At 37.7% G+C, this 17841-nt stretch overlaps 1 protein-coding gene across 4 annotated transcripts in view; it reads left to right on the top strand.

Annotated features, from left to right (window-relative positions):
- LOC114645532 (aryl hydrocarbon receptor nuclear translocator-like) overlaps positions 1–17841 on the top strand; it is a 160274-nt gene that overhangs the window by 126444 nt on the left and 15989 nt on the right. For 3 of the 4 annotated variants that reach the window (XM_051923070.1, XM_051923071.1, XM_051923068.1), the window contains 4 exons: positions 6384–6492; positions 6989–7091; positions 9336–9477; positions 9766–9934. In XM_051923070.1, the coding sequence (XP_051779030.1) occupies positions 6384–6492; positions 6989–7091; positions 9336–9477; positions 9766–9934 (523 nt within the window). The remainder of the gene's footprint in view (positions 1–6383; positions 6493–6988; positions 7092–9335; positions 9478–9765; positions 9935–17841) is intronic. The other variant, XM_051923069.1, reaches the window with a different exon arrangement.

Here is a 17841-nt window from a genome sequence, read left to right as displayed (position 1 = left end):
GATCGGGGTAATTACATTCATTGCATTCCTAGTCTGAATCACAATCTGATTGTATGGGTGGTTACCTGTCACTGTAGGGTTGCCACCCGTCCTTTAAAATACGGAATCGTGCCGCGTTTGAGAATTAAATTGCGCATCCCGTTTTGAATCAATACTGGACGGGATTTATCCCGTATTTTTTTTATCATTTTTTTTTTAAAGCAGCGTCTCATGCAAATCATCCCACACGCATTTTATGAAGATGCCTCCTTTCCTACTTTTGATTGGGTAATACTTGATGTCATCGTGAGTTTGATTGGTGTTTTTAACTGTCCAGTGAGGAGGGCGTGTCTTTTAAGTACAGTCTGCAAAGTGTTGGCACTGAGATGTTGCGTCAGCGCCATAGTTGAAGCCCCTAACGTTGCGGTCAGCAAGTCGGCTAACATCCGCCATGTGCCGTCTTTCAGTTGCAAGAAGCAGATCATAGAATGGTTGAAACTGTTGCCCCTAACGTTGCGCCACGGCGTGTGCTTTGTTTATACCTCGTGTCTTCTCATTAAACTTTTATCTCGCGAATATGTTATTGCAATCCGCAGCGGGAGCGTTTCTATAAACTTCATTTAAACTTACGTTTTACACCGTGCTTTGTTTCCCTTATGAACATGCTTGTATGCTTAACTCGCTCCGTTCTCAATTGTTTAATTAATTTTTTGCTCTTCGCTGTTTGCGGCTGTTCCTCCATTTCCCCCTACTTCGTTCTTTTATCTCGCGAATATGTTATTGCAATCCTTAACGGGAGCGTTTCAATAAACTTATTGAAAATAGTTTTGCATTTACCTTTTTAGTAAAAGGCGAGCTTTTAAGCCTGAGAAATCACCCCGTAAATGCACACGTTTAATTGGACATGTGTTAATATGTATGGTTACACAGTATTAAAAGACAGTGAACAACGTCAGTTACCTTTCTTCCCGCGTTTGATAAAAGGTGAGCTTTTAAGCCTCAGAAATCACCCCGTAAATGCACACGTTTAATTGCACATGTGTTAATATGTATGCTCACACAGTATTAAAAGACAGTCAAAAATTAACGTCATTTACCTTCGTTCCCGCGTGTGACTCGTGCTGTAAATGTCTTCCTTGTTTTTAGTTCACGTGATTACGTAGGAGGCGTGATGACGCGATACGTGACTCCGCCTCCTCCATTACAGTGTATGGACAAAAAATATGTTCCAGTTATGACCATTACGCTTTGAATTTCGAAATGAAACCTGCCTAACTTTTGTAAGTAAGCTGTAAGGAATGAGCCTGCCAAATTTCAGCCTTCCACCTACACGGGAAGTTGGAGAATTAGTGATGAGTGAGTCAGTCAGTGAGTGAGTGAGTCAGTCAGTCAGTCAGTGAGGGCTTTGCCTTTTATTATTATAGATATAATATATATAACATGTATTATATATATACATGTGTAAACACACACATATATATATATTGTGACAGATTGAGGTCCTCTCAACCCCTTGAACCCTCTGACCACTCTTCAGACACCAGGTAAAAGTCCAATAATTATTTATTTGGACACTAATAAAGTGTACAAAGCACCTACACTCCACAATACTCATATAATAATCCAATTTATAATAATAATATAATATATAATAATATATATAATAATCTGGACAAACTGGTGAGGAAGGCAGGCTCTATTGTTGGCATGCCTGCTCCACAGACAGATTGAGGAGATCGTTCCTCCCCCAAACTTTGCGACTCTTTAATTCCACCAGGGGGGGTAAACGTTAATATTTAACATTATACATAGTTATTGTCTGTTTTTTTCACCTGTATTATTATCATTCTTTAATTTAATTTAATATTATTTATTGTATCAGTATGCTGCTGCTGAAGAATGTGAATTTCCCATCGGGATTAATAAAGTATCTATCTATCTATCTATCTATCTATCTATCTATCTATCTATCTATCTATCTATCTATCTATCTATCTATCTATCAATAACCAATAATCAATCACTACAATAAACAATCCTCCACTCCCAGATGCGTTGCCACCCTTCCACCCAGCTCAGCTCAATGCTCTGGTCTCTCACAGTCCTTTTTATAGACCCGGACTTGTTTCGCCCTCTCTGTCCACGTGACTAGGAACACTTCCGGGACAGATAAAAATCCTTTCTTCTTCACCCCGGAAGCACGCCATTCCTCCTGTCCATGTGAATTAGATGAACTTCTGGGGCATAGGGCAAATAATCCTTGTTCCTCCCTGCAGCGTCCCCTAGCAGCCCCCACGGCATCTAGCATTGGCATCCATGGCATTCGGGGCACTTCCATACTGCAGGGAGGGCTCCACCTGGCGGCCTGGGGGTATTGGCCAGGATGAACAGCCAGCCACATATCACAGTATCCTCCTCCCAGCGAAAAACCATGGTTTGGAGCGTCCATCCCCTCGAGGGACATCCTCCTCCAAGGTGATCCAAAAGGGCGGACCTCGGCGATCTCGCTGACACTCCCGTGCAAACCTAGGAGGAACAGTATAAGAGTAAATAATTTGGTCCCCTGTCCTCCTAGGACAACTTCTCCATCCGTGGCCCGGCCTGCTGCATTCAGAGCACAGTCGCGGTCCCCTTGGTAGTCTCTCTCTGTTAGACTGGAAGCCCCTTGGAACATCTGGCTCCACCCTTTTCTCCACGGAGGAGGATTTTTCGGCCGCTCTTAAGCTTTCCAACTTGTCAGGAGACCCCTTTTTTATTTTAGTGATCTCCTGTTTAATTTGGGGCTTGTTCACAGTTTGGGTCTCCCTATGAGTAAAAGAGAGCCCCTTTCCTGTCTGCACCCCTTTAGATTTAACAACGACCGGTGGCGGCATCTTTAGATCCGCCTCGCTCTGTAAGACAGCACTGTTCAGCTGCTCCGGTATGATCGGATCTTCCCCCGCCCACTCAGTCATAGTTTCAGACTCTTTTGTAGGGTTCACAGAGGCTTGGCACCCGCTACTGAAAAATCACAGGCCCAGTTCACTCTGTGTCCCTCTATTATGTACGGTACGGGTCTCGCTTACCTGTACCGTCGCATTCTTTAGTACGGGAGTCTCCCAACCAAACCGCTGCAGGTATTCTTGCACCTTCCTCAACGGCGCTTCGGCCACTGCTCCCAATTCTCCGATGATCCTCTCAATGTTTGTCAGAATCTGCAAGAAACTACTTACGGGCTCGATTAACTTCGAGTTCCTGCAAGTCCAAAATGTTATTTACTTCGACCGGAAGCAAGCTTACTTCCTTGTTCGCCTTACCTACCGGCCTGGAGCCAATGAGCACGCCCGCTGCTGGCACATGCTCTGACAGGTCTCGCAGACGCTTCTGGAAATTGGAGTTTTTATTGTCTGAGGGCCGGGTTGCCTTCTTCGGCGAACTGCGGTCTGTCTTTATTAATCTTTCAACCGATCGATCAGCCACTTCCTGGCCCTCCTTACCTTGCGGGGTGAGCAGTTCTTCGCTCACCTCCCCCTTCCCCTTTGGAAAGCCCAAGTCCGTCTTTTCGCAGACGAAGGCGCCAACAGCGGGACGTGGACCTCCTCCTTCCCAGAATGCTTCGGGTTGGGTCACGTGTCCCTCGCCGGCAGCTGACATGCAGAAGTCTTTAGTCCCTCTCTCCGGCTCGAACAAGAGCATACCACCTTCTATAGGAGCTTTTTCTGCATCCCGCAGAACCTCTGGATGATGATTTCCGAGGTATGTGCAAGGTACAAAGTGTGTTATTTTAAAAATATTATCCATTATATCTCCGGCACATACCTCGATGCATTCTTCCTCCGTAGGCTTCTCCCAATCTGTGTGGCCGTTCCTACGCTCATCCCGAACGTCGGCCATGATGAGTAGAGCTTCTCCGCTGGCGCTGCCGCTCTGCTTACCCCTCTTCTTTCCCATGACGGACTTGGTGCAGGTAGATTCTGGCGATGTTACTGCGTGTCCTGACACTGCCATCTTAGGGTTCTCTGTCAACAGAAATTTTATAAACAGGTCCTCTGCCAAACCGACAGCCAGAAAATCCTGCCTGACTACACCACTGTGACAGATTGAGGTCCTCTCGACCCCTTGAACCCTCTGACCACTCTTCAGACACCAGGTAAAAGTCCAGTAATTATTTATTTGGACACTAATAAAGTGCACAAAGCACCTACACTCCACAATACTCACATAATAATCTAATAATCAATAATCAATCACTACAATGAACAATCCTCCACTCCCAGATGCGTTGGCACCCTTCCACCCAGCTCAGCTCAACGCTCTGGTCTCTCACAGTCCTTTCTTCTTCACCCCGGAAGCATGTCATTCCTCCTGTCCACGTGACTTGGATGTACTTCCGGGGCGTAGGGCAAATAATCCTTGTTCCCCCCTGCAGCGGCCCCCACGGCATCCAGCAGGGTTGGGGATAAAAACTGCATTGTCCAGAATTCCCTGCTGGCATTCGGGGCACCTCCATGCTGCAGGGAGGCCTCCATCTGGCGGCCTGGGGGTATTGGCCGGGATGAACAGCCGGCCACATATCACAATATATATATGTGTGTGTGTGTATATGTATGTATGAGCCCAGAATTAGGGCGAAACACGTGTCGCGAACTCTTTGCATTATTTGACAGTAAAACTTTGCTACATACATACGTACGTATGTATGTATGTATGTATGTATGTATGTGTGTGTGTGTATATATATATATATATATAATATATATATATATATATATATATAATTATGTGTATATATGTATATATAATATATAATTATGTGTATATAATTATGTATGCATACAGCAAGCTGTCAGCATTGATTTTAACTGAAAAATGAAGTTGGTTGATTGTTTATAGACGAATGTGCTTGTGTTGCACAGTGTCTTTGGTAACACACTTCAATGTGCTAAATTTCCTAAAATATAAACTATAGAAAGAACATTGCTGTACTGCACTGTCTTCCATTCTCATTCAGCTTTCAGTGTTATGGAAATGTGTATTCACTACAATCATTGCAGCCCTTGTCGATTTTCGTAAAGCATTCGACTCCACTGATCGAGCTGCCCTGTGGGACATCCTGAGACTTTATGGGATCTCCTCAAAGTTTGCTGGATATCATGGCTGCCCTGTACACTGGTACTGTGAGTGCTGTGCAGAGTGGAGGCAGATCCTCTGCATTTTTCCCTAGTTGATTCTGGGGTTTGTCAGGGGTGTGTTCTTGCTCCTACTCTGTTCAGTGCTTGCATGGACTGGGTGTTGGACAGGGTCGTGGGGTCCAATGGCTGTGGGGCATCTGTTGGTGAAGAGAGATTTACTTATCTTGACTTTGCCGACTAGGCTGTGATCTTCGCGGAGTCAATGGAGGCTCTGATCGGGGCTCTCGAAGAACTGAGTGAGGAGTCTGAATGTCTGGGCTTGTGAGTATCCTGGATAAAAACCAATATCCAGGTCTTCACTGACTTCTTGGGCACAGCCGTCACCAGTGTGTCTGTTTGTAGAGAGAGTGTCAACCTTGTTGAGAGGTTTACATAACTTGGCAGTGACATTCATGTCTCTGGTGACTCTACCTATGAAGTCAGTAGATGGATTGGGAGAGCATTGGCAGTCGTGAGGTTGCTGGAAAAGGGGTGTTTGCCGCTCCCAATATCTTTGCAAAAAGATGAAGGTCCAAGTCTTTAGAGTCCTGTTGCTTCCTGTTTTGCTGTATGGTTGCGAGACATGAACGCTATCCAGTGAACTGAGATGAAGACGGACTCCTTTGATACTGTGCCTCTCTGGAGAATCCTTGGGTACTGCTGGTTTGACTTTGTGTTAAATGAGTGGTGGATCATGGAGTCGTAAATGAGGCACATCACCTGCAAAAGCACTTTGGTGATTTTGTTAAACAGTCCAACAGGTCATTTCCTAGTCCATTTCCAAGATTAAGCAGTGTTAGGTTAATTATCATGTTCCTAATACTGTAGTGCTTGTCTGTTTCAGCTATAACCTGTTGCAGCAGCATGTATATCCCAAGCACTCTGCAGGAAAATAACAATAAAGCAATGACATCAATGTGAAGTCCTTTTAAAAAGCAAACTGTTGACAAAAGTATATTCTGTATATAAATATAGTATGCAGTGATTTACTTGATCCCGTTAGTAACATATTTAATTGGATGAGTAGTGATAAAATATAAGATTTTCTGTATCTGATTTCCTTTTAAATAAAATATCAGTACCCAGTTTCAGATTATAAAAATGTTCTTATATGAGTGAAATGAAGAATTTGTACTATGGTGCTTTGATGCTTGGATCACAAAATTAGTTGTGTCATCAACAAAGCAGTCTGGGGATTCAAACGTAGGAAAACAATTGAAATGGGAATCTTCATTGGCTGCTTTTTTCACATAGGTTGCAGCTGCAACTGGACCAGAACACGGCAAGACCCTTGACAAGGGAGAAGGGTTGTTCGGGCAGGAGCGGGACCCAAGATTCTCTGGAATTTATAGCGAAATTACAGGTGAGAACAGCATACTGTACAGCACACAGCACAGCAAATTAGATGTCAAAATGGCTTACTGCTGTTTTCTGGCAGAATAATTTTTAAAATTATTTTTCATGCCCGAGTATAGTTTTCAGTTTTAAATGTACAGTATGTAGTATTTGTACAAGAACTGCACAAATTGAGAATTCATAGAATATGAATAATGTGGATATTTTTAACATACCTGATCTTTTTTTTTTTTTTTTCCCCAAAATATTTTTTTAAAATTTATTTGTTCATCTTCATAATTTTCATGGTTATTTGATGCATGCATAGTCAGGAGACTTAACAGTAAGTAAGATTATATTACATGAATTGTTTTCAGAATGAAATGAAACGGTTCAGAGAAAATATTTTTATAGGTAAATTAAAGTTTTGTTTTTGTTTTGTTTTTATAATTGTCATTTCAACACAATAAATAATTCTTTGCTTAGATTTTTTTTTTTATCTCTTGCTTTTATTCTTTCATCAGCAGAACAGAACAAAAACGTCCCACTCCCTTCTGCGGCAGGAAACCAGCAACATTTTACTCAAGGAAATACTTTCTCAACTCCACGACCAGCAGACAATTTCAGGTACTGTTAATTACAGTTTGATGTAAAAATAGTTAATCTCAATTAATTCTTTTGATGAAGCTTTAAATAAAAATTCAAACTAAAAAACACTGTTTTTCAACAGGCAGTTTTCACTTTTTTCGTTAAAGGCTCATGAGATGGCACAGTATCTGAGGCAAAGCAGAAAAAAAGGTCATTCAGAGCATGTATTGTAAAATACCACAGTGATTGATTCAAACATTATCAAAGGACCCAAAAAACTTAACTCATAAAGATTCTAAGAATGTTAGCAAATGAATTACTATGTACCTTAGTGCTTCAGCTGCTTAAAGTAGTAGCAGGTGATGCTAGCAGTTTGTTTTTTTTTTTTTGGTACTCTGTTGTATGTCTGATGGCATTTTAGGAAGAGCACTCCATTTACTGTTAAGATGCAGCTATATCCCATATAGAATTTAACACTGAGTCATTGATTATTCTGCTATAGTTAGACACAGTGCAAACAGAAGAGACTATGATGAAATAAAGAAAAAGATTAAACACAGCCATGGAAAGTAAGATTACAAGTAATTAAGCAGTAAATAGCTGTAATATGGTTTAAATGTTACATCAGTTTTTCCTTTTTCATTTGCTTTAACTGCTTGTGGGAATTAACTAATTCTATAGAATTGGAAGAACAAGCCCCATCATGTTGTGATTTTTTTTTTTGATTGATAACTGTAAATTCTATTTTAATTGTATACCTATATAATATGATACAGTATAATATAATGAACTAAGTGTTTTATTGGATACATGCTTTTGATGAAATTAGATACATGTTGAAAAATGACATGGACATGTAGAAAAGCTTAGGTTTTAAGACTACACTAAAGAATTAATATTAGACAACTTTCATTAACAGAAAACACATATTAGAGAGCATTAACTCAGTAAAAGCTCGAGGGAAATTGAACAGATGTTAGTACAAGCAGTTGTAAACATTTCTATATAAAATACTACAGATTAAATGGGGATGTTAATGATTGTAAAGGCACCATGTAAAGATAGTCAATGGGATATTTTACTTAATATTCTCAAATAACACTTAATACAATTGAGATTTCTGAGGATCCCAGAGCCTTTCTGGACAGCACTAGGTGTAAGGTAGGAAGCAACCCTGGGCAAGGCACACCAGTCCTTTGGAGGGCACACTCACATTTTTAGTATCCCAAAATTATACATCTGCTACAGATTTGTATACCAGAGTAACAGATCTGTGGGTGATGTCATTTCCCTCATCCTAAACACTGCTTTTGGACATCTAGAAAGGAAAACCACCTATGTCGGAATGCTGCTTATTGACTGTAGCTCTCCCTTCGACTCCATTGTGTCCTCCAGCCTGGTGCCAAAGCTCATAGACCTTGGTCAGAGTAGTTTCATTTGTGACACCACTGTGACTTTGCCCCATCAGTGACAATGGTGAGACTTCTTACAGGAGGGAGGTAAAAGTGCTGACTGTATGGTGCAATAACAAGAACTCCCTGAATCTGACAAAACAAATGAGGACATTGGTGATTTTGGAAAGAGTAAAGGCAGTCACACTCCACATCAATGGCTACCCTGTCCAGACAGTTAGCAGCTTCAGGTTGTTGGGTGTCCAGATTACCAACTGCATTTTGAAGTCTGTAAACATCACCTGCATTCTCAAAAATTCTTTTTCCTAAGGAGGCTAAAGTGCTTTGGGGTAGCAACCTACACATTAGTGAATTTTTACCAGTACACTATTGTGAACAGATGCATCACAGAGTGGTTTGGAAACCTGACTTGCCAGGATTGTAAGATCCTTTAAAAGACTGTCTGTACTGCTTCTAAATCATGGGGGACTGACCTTCCACAGTTTCATACCATTATTCCATCAGAAGTCTGAGGAGAGCTGAATCCATCATCTTTGATGAATACCATCCAGCTCATCCATAGTTTTCATTTCTACCTTCTGGAAAGCACTACTGGAAATTCACCACTTGTGAATTGTACTTTATGATACTTTTCTTTTATAATTACCCTTATTTACTGTATTCAGTTATTTACCTTCTGCTGCTCGTACTTATTTACTATATTTTTATTTATACATTATCATCACTGCAAATGTGGTACAAGAATTTCACTATACACTTGCATTGTGTGTAACAAACATCTGTAATATCTTTGTTTTGTTATGATAGTAACATTGTCTTGGGATTATAAATAGATTTGTGTTTTACTAGATATTTTCTTTAACTCCCACAGGAGTGGAGGAATGACTTCACAAGTTAATATTGTCCAGCAGCCATCTTCAGCTGGGCAGATGCTGACCCAGATTTCACGCCAGTCAAACCCAACACAAGTGGCATCATCTTGGAATGGCTGTCGCCCTTCTTTTGCTGGGCAGGTAGGACCTTACCTAGGATGCAGTTGCCTTTTGAATGACCAAAAACTTTATTTAAATTACAAAACTGGTAATCTCAGACAAAGTAAAGCTACCACGTCTTAATAAAAGCAGACTGCTAGTATAAAATTTAGTTAAAGCTGTAGCTCACTAGCCTAAAGGGTATGTTTTGCTAGTTAAATAAGGAATATGAAATTATAGCTGCAAAATGGAGAATATATTCAAGTAGTTGGCAGTCATTGAAGATGTTTTTTTTTTCTTTTTTCTGTATTGGCACTTGTGATTCCACAGGCCAGTTCTGCACAAGTTCCTTTGGCCTCTAAAACTCAGTCTTCATCCTATGCGATTGGAGGGTTTCAGGGAACACCATCAACTTTTGGTTCACTGAACAGCTCTGTGTCTACATCCTCAAACAGTGGTGGAGCATACTCCAGTATCAGCAATCGTGCAGCAGCCTTTGGTAAAGAATTTGTTTTGTTGTTGTTGTCTTCAATCGTTCATAACTTTGTGTCTCTGTTAATTGTCTACCTCTTTGACATTTTTTATGTATTTAGCCATTCACATAAACAACCAGTCAAATGTTTGGATACATCCAGAAATTGTCTTGTTTTTGATAGAAATTGTTACCTTTTTTATCAGGATACCAGTGAACTGATTAAAAATAGTCAACACATTACTAATGTTGCTAATGACTATTACTGCTTAAAATGACTTATTTTTTTATTATTATTCACATATCACTGCAAAGGCCCATTTTCAGAAGCCATTTCTGAAGAAAATTTCTGGGTGTGTCCAGACTTTTGACTGGTAGTGTACATATACGTATGCTTTTAAAATGAGCTCTTTCAGTGTATGTTACACCATTACACCAGGGGATTCCAGGTTAAGTTGTGGAGGATTGCATTGGCTGCAGGTTTTTCCAGCCCATTGGTTTAATTAGAAGTTAAAGTTAAGATGATGATAGGATGTATTTTCTATTGTTTTGGCTTGTTAATGTAAAGTACAGCCCATATTAATTAAACGTATGCAGTGGTAGGTGGCAACGCATTTTATTTAACATGTTGCTTAACTTCATTGGTGTGAACCCCCGAGTATGTCTCAGACTTTGAATTCTATGTAACAATAGTTAACCTCTAATATCTTCCAGCATACGTTATGATCCAATGTACCCAAGACATCTAGTGGATAAAGTAACCAGAGGTGGGTAGCAAGGTTATTATAGTTAACGAAAACTAAAATCAAAACTGAAACTATTATTAAAAAAACATTTTCGTAAACTGAAATAAAATAATTAACAAAACCGAAATGAAAAACTGAAATTAAACGAAACTATTAAAGTAGCTGGAAAGACTAACTGAAATAAAATAATAATTTGCTAAAATATTTTTAGTTTTCGTTTTTGAATGAATATTCTTGCTGTTAGTCTTTAACCCTTGTACGTTTTAACTCTAAAACAGAAATTCATCCACCACAAGCCGCCCGCACATATTCATCCAGTGAATGGCGGTAGGTGTCGGAGGGTGGGTGTTCACATAGCATTTGCGGTAACAGAGCAAGCTGAATGTGGGTGCATAAAGCGTGTGAAATAGAAAGCTATTTATATGGCGCCTTTCTTTGCGCTTGTTGTATATCAAGATGTAATTCAAATGGCTGAAATCAGAATGTGCTGGTCAACAGGTGACTGCTTTCTGTTGACAGCAATTCACCTGTCACTTCACAAATGAGAAATCGTTTTTACTTTCTCATATACGAAGTATAGAGAAAGTATAGTAATCATAAAAAAATTCGACCTCAATATTTTGATGAATCTTGACGTTATAGACCTCTCAGAGTCCAAAAATAGTTTTTTGGAATTGTGCGTGTGTGTCCGTGCGCGCGTGTATGTACGTGCTTAAACATGATGACTCAAAAACGCAACTGGATAGATGGATGAAATTTGGCATGTGGTTGTTACACCACAATTGTAGATCTGTAACTTTTATGCCAAATCCATCACCCAGACGTGGTACTTTACCTGAACACATACTCAATTTTTTTTTTTTTTTTTTTTTTTTTTTTTTTATTCATTCAGCTGTAGAGTCCGATTTATTCAACTTTACTGTTATAATAATTGTTCTATATATTATTAATGTGTGTTGATTTGTTGTTGATGGTTCCTTAATTTACATAATATAAAAATATAATCATTGTCTTGCGGTTTACTCCTCAAGTATCCATCCCCATATCCTAGTATACAAGAATAGATAGATAGATAGATAGATAGATAGATAGATAGATACTTTATTAATCCCAAGGGGAAATTCACATACTCCAGCAGCAACTTACTGATACAAAAAAACAATATTAAATTAAAGATTGATAATAATGCAGGTAAAAACAGGCAATAACTTTATATATTGTTAATGTTTACCCCCCTAGAAAAAAAAAAGTCGAGTGGATATTTTGTTGAAAATAAAACGGCTCTGATCGAGAGGCTGACTAGGTCATCATATAAGATCAGCATATTGTTACTGACCAATAACTTTTTCTTTAAAAACATTGTTTAACAATGAAGTGATACAAACAAAGGTAGGTAGGCGAAGAGAGTCTGCCAAGGGATGAAAAACTAAACATACTAATGGGTTTTTGTATTTATTCTAAATTTATTAATTTATCTTTTATAGTTCATATTCACAACTCAAAATACCTGATATTGTGAAAGTAATCCATTAGCAGAATTATATTTTAAAATATTTGTCTCCCTTTTTTCAATGTTTTTCTCTCTCTCTCAAAATAGATAGTTGAAATATCATATTCTTTTTGTTCTTAACATCAGTCTTATCATACATATTGCATACCAGGGATTTTTCCTGCCTTACATCCAAACCTGTTTGGGTAGGCTCCAGGTTTCCTGTAATCCTACTCTGGATAAACAGGTTTAGATAATGTATATATTGTTCTTAATCTCAGATGCTGTCTGTTGTTTTATGCCTGTCCGTACTCCTATTACCTGCTCTTGCTCTGCTCATTATGAGTTTACTGTCCTTTATGTTGGGCTATTCAAGTCTCACCACCCCTAACCTTGACACTACATGCTTGTTTTTCTTTCTTTCCCTCAGTACAGCTAGGTGGGGTCTACACACTGATTCAAGTCTAAGAGCCCTGTTCTTCCTAAGCCCCCGTGATTTTCATGAGAAAATATTTTTAAAATGATAAAATTGTGTAAAATTATTCATATTCAGTATCTAGTTTTGATTATGCTTGTTTTTATCAGACAAAACAAAACCAGATAGTAAACCATTTAGTGTAGTAAGCTTCCACTAACATTAAACTCATATCCAAAGCTGTTAAGTGTACAGTTCTGTCTGATTGTGACACAAAACTAAACTCCGTAGGAGCTCCATGCCATAATTACTAAAACTAAAACTGAAACTAATAGATATAAAAATAAAATAGAAATGTCTTTGTGAAATAAAAACTAAACTAAAACTAAAAATACACGATGAAGGAAAACTAAAACTAAACTGAATTTCCAAGTAAGGTCAGAAAAAATAAAGAAATAAAAACTAATATAAAAAGGCAAAACTATAATAACTTTGGTGGGTAGAGTAGCCAAAAATTGTACTCAAGTGTAGTGTTACTTCAAAATAATATTACTCAAGTAGAAGTAAAAAGTAGTCATCCAAAAAATTACTCAAGAGTTAAAAAAAAGTATTTGGTGAAAAGACTACTCAAGTACTAAGTAACTGTTTGAACATAATAAATGATTTATTTTTTAGAAATGTTGTAATAAGTCAGACAAAAATATAAAATAATGTGCAAATTCTGCTATTTCCAAATAATAAAATAAAAAATGAGTACAAATAAATAACATCTTTACAAAATAAAGATGCACAAATAACACAAAGTTCCAAATCTGTTTTTCACAACAAAGCTTTTGAAGCCAACACCTACAGTAGGTAACATGTCTGTTTGAACAGTGCAAACTACTTACAGTGACAAGATATACTGTACACTGACAGTATAATACTGTATATTCACTTTGTGGTGTAGCGGGTCCACAGCTTTAAAAAAATAAAATAAAAAAAAAGGCCAGTTTTAAATCCATAAAGCTGTGTCACTCTCAATAGGTGAAATTGCACGACCGCGGGGAGTTAATGAGGTAGTTTGAGCGAGTCACACCTGAACGTGCGGGTGCGATTGTTCTCAATTGCTTAATTGGCTTTCTGCGGCGTGTGATTAAGGCCCACGGAGACGGGAGTGTACATATACGGGTCGGCACAAAAAAAGAAGGGGGAATCAAAGAAAAGGAGAAAAGAACAGAGTCTGTAGGGGGACCGGCATTGTTACACATTTGCCCATCAAATAGCACAGCTGATAGAAAATAACATTAGAACAAGGCAGCTTGTGCACTTACAAGAAATCTTACTTTACCATGACTGTCTGTGCATGTTTGGATAAAACGTGCTTGTTTAAAACATGCTTGTTCTTTACTCAGTGAAGTGATGGTTAGGCTTCAGCAGGAGTTGGCTTTCAAGGTTCTTACAGTGAAGCTGTGACCGTTTAGCAGTGAACAGGAGCCCCACATGACTAAAAGTCTCTCGCAGGCTACAGATGCAGGAAGTTTGTGTGTAGTCATGTGACTGCATGGCTATGTCTGATTGGTGAAAATGAGTCATGTGATTATTGTTGCTACGTCTGATTGGTGAAACAGTCATGCCCTAGATCCACTGGCGACTTCTCTCTGGCAAAAATATAGTGTATATAATGGGGAAAAAAGTAATGATTCGAGTGTTGCCCAATGTAGTAAGAGTAAGAATGGTGTTTCTTTTTCACAAATGTACTCAAGTAAAAGTAAAAAGTATGGTGTAGTAAAACTACTCTTAGAAGTACAATTTTTTTAAAAAGTTACTCAAGTAAATGTAACTAGTTACTACCCACCTCTGAAAGTAACATTAGGCTGCAAAAAAAGTCATGAATATTTCTACCCTCTCATGTGCTAGCAACAGATATAGTATTATATGAAAGTACAAAGAAACCTGCTTCTACTTTCCTTCCTGCAGCATGGGTGACTGTTTCAAATCATACAACATGAAAGACATGTACTAATAAATCTGAATCGGTACAGTAGTGGAGACTATACCTTTTCTACTGTATTTATGTTGATATTTTGATATTTACTTGTTTCTCATACATTATAACTTATAAAAGAGACCCCTAGGTTTGAATGTTCTACTTGTAATGTCATGTAGGGCACTCAGAGTTTTGGATTAGGGATACTCAACCTGTATTACATTTGCATTTGTAGTGGGTTTAATAGATCATTTTCAGCTATCAGTCAGTTTTGCACTTCTTGAATAAATACCCAAACCTCTCCATTTTCCAATCTGTGAATTTCATTACGCAAAATTGGCTGTCAATCACAGATCTCCAGCTAGTGACCAGCAAGTCGCAACATTTACCAAACTTTCATATGAATGTGTTAAAAATGTGCCACCTGTTTTTTGGAAGATCTTAATTAGTTTTAAAGTTAGTCATGCATGATAGCTCGATTGACCACCGCAGTCTTCTAATTCAGTCAGTGTTTATAACTTAAAAAAAAAAAAAGTTACCTTTGTATGCCAAAGGAGATTGGAAATTCAGCAATCAGCATAGTAGACATGGCTATATTTGTTTTTCTTCAGTTTTGTCAGTAGACCTGGAATGTTACTAACTCAGAATAAATTTCTGATTAATAATAAATAACATACTACATCGTCTTTTTTATTATTATTGTTATATAGTAATATCCATCAAATCAGTGTAAACTGATAAAATTAAAAAATATTTCTTAGTGTGTGGATCAGTGTGAAGTAGCTAGCTATCATTTATCTAAATCTAACATTTGAAGATGGCTATAGGAGCTTATTGTTAACATCATGGTACATAATTACAAAGTAATATAAAAACTTCTGCGTTCATATTCGTATAGAATATGCACCTCTCCCATATTGTGGCTTGATTCATGTGATTACTGTTTATATAGAATATGCACCAATACTATTTATTAATTCAACATGTGCAAGCAATCCTATGTTGCTTTTCTGTGTGCCGGCATAATGCACAAGAACACGCCATTAAAGGAAAGTATGATGATTGCATTACCTTATAGAACACCTAGGTGGGGCACAAAATGCTAGTGTTCAAATCCTAGTCAGGGCTCAGCGACAGTCTTTTCTAGTTGTAGAATGTAAGCTATTCACTGTTTAGACTTTTATTGACTTCAAACTGTATTTGTATAGCTTTTGAACACGACAAATGTTTTTAAGGCTTACGTGCCAACTCCCTCAGTTTTCTTGTCTTTAGAACAATAGCATTTGGTTGGTAGACATTAAAAGATCCTTTCCCCCACCCCTTGGAAATAAAAGGACTACAGTTTAGCTTGATTTCTTTTATTGTTGATCACTTACAATCAGTTGAAGGAAGCCCATTTAATGCAGATGATTTCTTTTAAAAGTTGTTTTTTCTCTTCAACTGGATTACGCTGGTTTAGATGTAAGCAGAGAGCAGAATTGAGTGCAGTGAAAAAAAGCAACGTAAAATGGTCAAGTTGGTAAGCTTATCTTTAAATTTCTAGTGGGATTGTTCTTTCTTCAAAGGGTACACTGTATTTGTATACATTGCTTAATGTCCTTCAACAGAAACATAACCATTTAGGTAAAGTATATATTGTTTGTTGTTAGTTTTACTATATACAAATGTAACTGCACTATAGTGACACATCAGCCATTGCTCCAGTACACACACAGTTATTATATTCACTTTTCCAAAAGTGTCAAACTCACTATTATATCCTTGATTGTAATAGCAATACATTCACTGTCATTCACTTTGGTAATTCTGATCTAGGCAACCGTACAATGCTTTAACAGTCACAAAAAGTGACCATGCTCACATATCAAAGAAACAACCCTACACTGACCTGCCAGTATGTTCACAGATATTTGCATTGCACACGTTGCTAACTGCAACCCATCCCCACAGTGAAAACTGAAAGAAATGTTTGTAGTAGAAAATAACAGTAGTAATAGAAGACATAGTGACATTGCAATATAAAACAGTAAAATATAAAACCATAGATTAATTACACTATATCCAAATATTCTATGAAAATGTTCACAGTAGTATTCCATCCACTTCCTAAATATTACTGATTTTAAACTGTTATTCTCTATCCTGCTAACAATGCTGTACAGTTTCAAGACTTATATACAATTACCTTGATAGTAGACAATAAAAATACCAATAATAATACAACTTATTGTGATTTTTCAAGACATTCAATAATAAGAAAATGTACACAAATATTGAATGCATCAGAGTTATTAACATAGGGAGTTGTAGTATAGTGGGTAATGGCTTTAATGAGCTTGTTCTGATTTTATAATGTTTACATTCTGTACTTCACAAAATGTTATTATGTAGTGTATTATCTTTTTTACGAGTAGATAATTTACATTGGGCAGCGGTCTAATATAGCATAGTGGACCCAGGTATTTTAAAGGCTGATCAAAGCATTGCTTTTTCTTTCTTGCATAGCTACAAATCATTTACACAGAAACTTTATAGAAATTTAAAAGCACATTAGTTAGCATTTTGCATTTGAATCATGAGTAAGAAGAATTTATGAGTTTGAATGATCGTATGTGTGAGTTTTCCTTCCACTTCCACAAAAGCAAACTTTAAAGGGTTATGGTTTCACCCTTCTGCAACATGTTGCTTCAAAGCCTTGTTTTTTTAAAAAAAAAAAAAAAAAAATGGAATTTCCTGACTTTTATTGTGAATTCAATTAAAGTAACCTATGCTGGTGAATATGTGTGGCAAGCAACAAAACATAGTTCACTGTCTGCTTTGTGCTGCCTGGATAGGCTTTAGCACAGTTCATCATTTTGCCAGACTGGTATGAATCCAGAAAATGGATAGGGTGATTTAAAAAAAAAAAAAAAAAAAAAAAAAACATTTATTGAAATGCTTTCTAATTGCTACAACAGCATCAATTAAGTAGGCAAAACAAGAGGGAGCAGCACTGGACCTAAGATATGAACATCCCTAGACAAGGCCTCAGCCTGTTAGCACCTTAAAGTGTCACAGGATTATGAGGCGTGTAATTTTTGAACGAGGACAGTCACTTGCCCAACATGTGGACAGAGAATTAAATTACAACACTGTAACCTTATTTGTAAATACAGCAAAACCTTGATTAACCATCAAGGGTTGGGACTGAAACTGTGACGGATAAGACAAATAACAGAACAGCTACTTTAAAAATATGTACTGTAGATTAGCAAATGGTCATATTTATTTACAAAACAAATATAATATAGTATTAACAAAATTAATTAATTCATA

This window comes from Erpetoichthys calabaricus, chromosome 2 (assembly GCF_900747795.2).
Source record: "Erpetoichthys calabaricus chromosome 2, fErpCal1.3, whole genome shotgun sequence".
NCBI classification, from domain to species: domain Eukaryota; kingdom Metazoa; phylum Chordata; class Cladistia; order Polypteriformes; family Polypteridae; genus Erpetoichthys; species Erpetoichthys calabaricus.
This window is presented reverse-complemented; position numbering and strand designations above follow the sequence as displayed.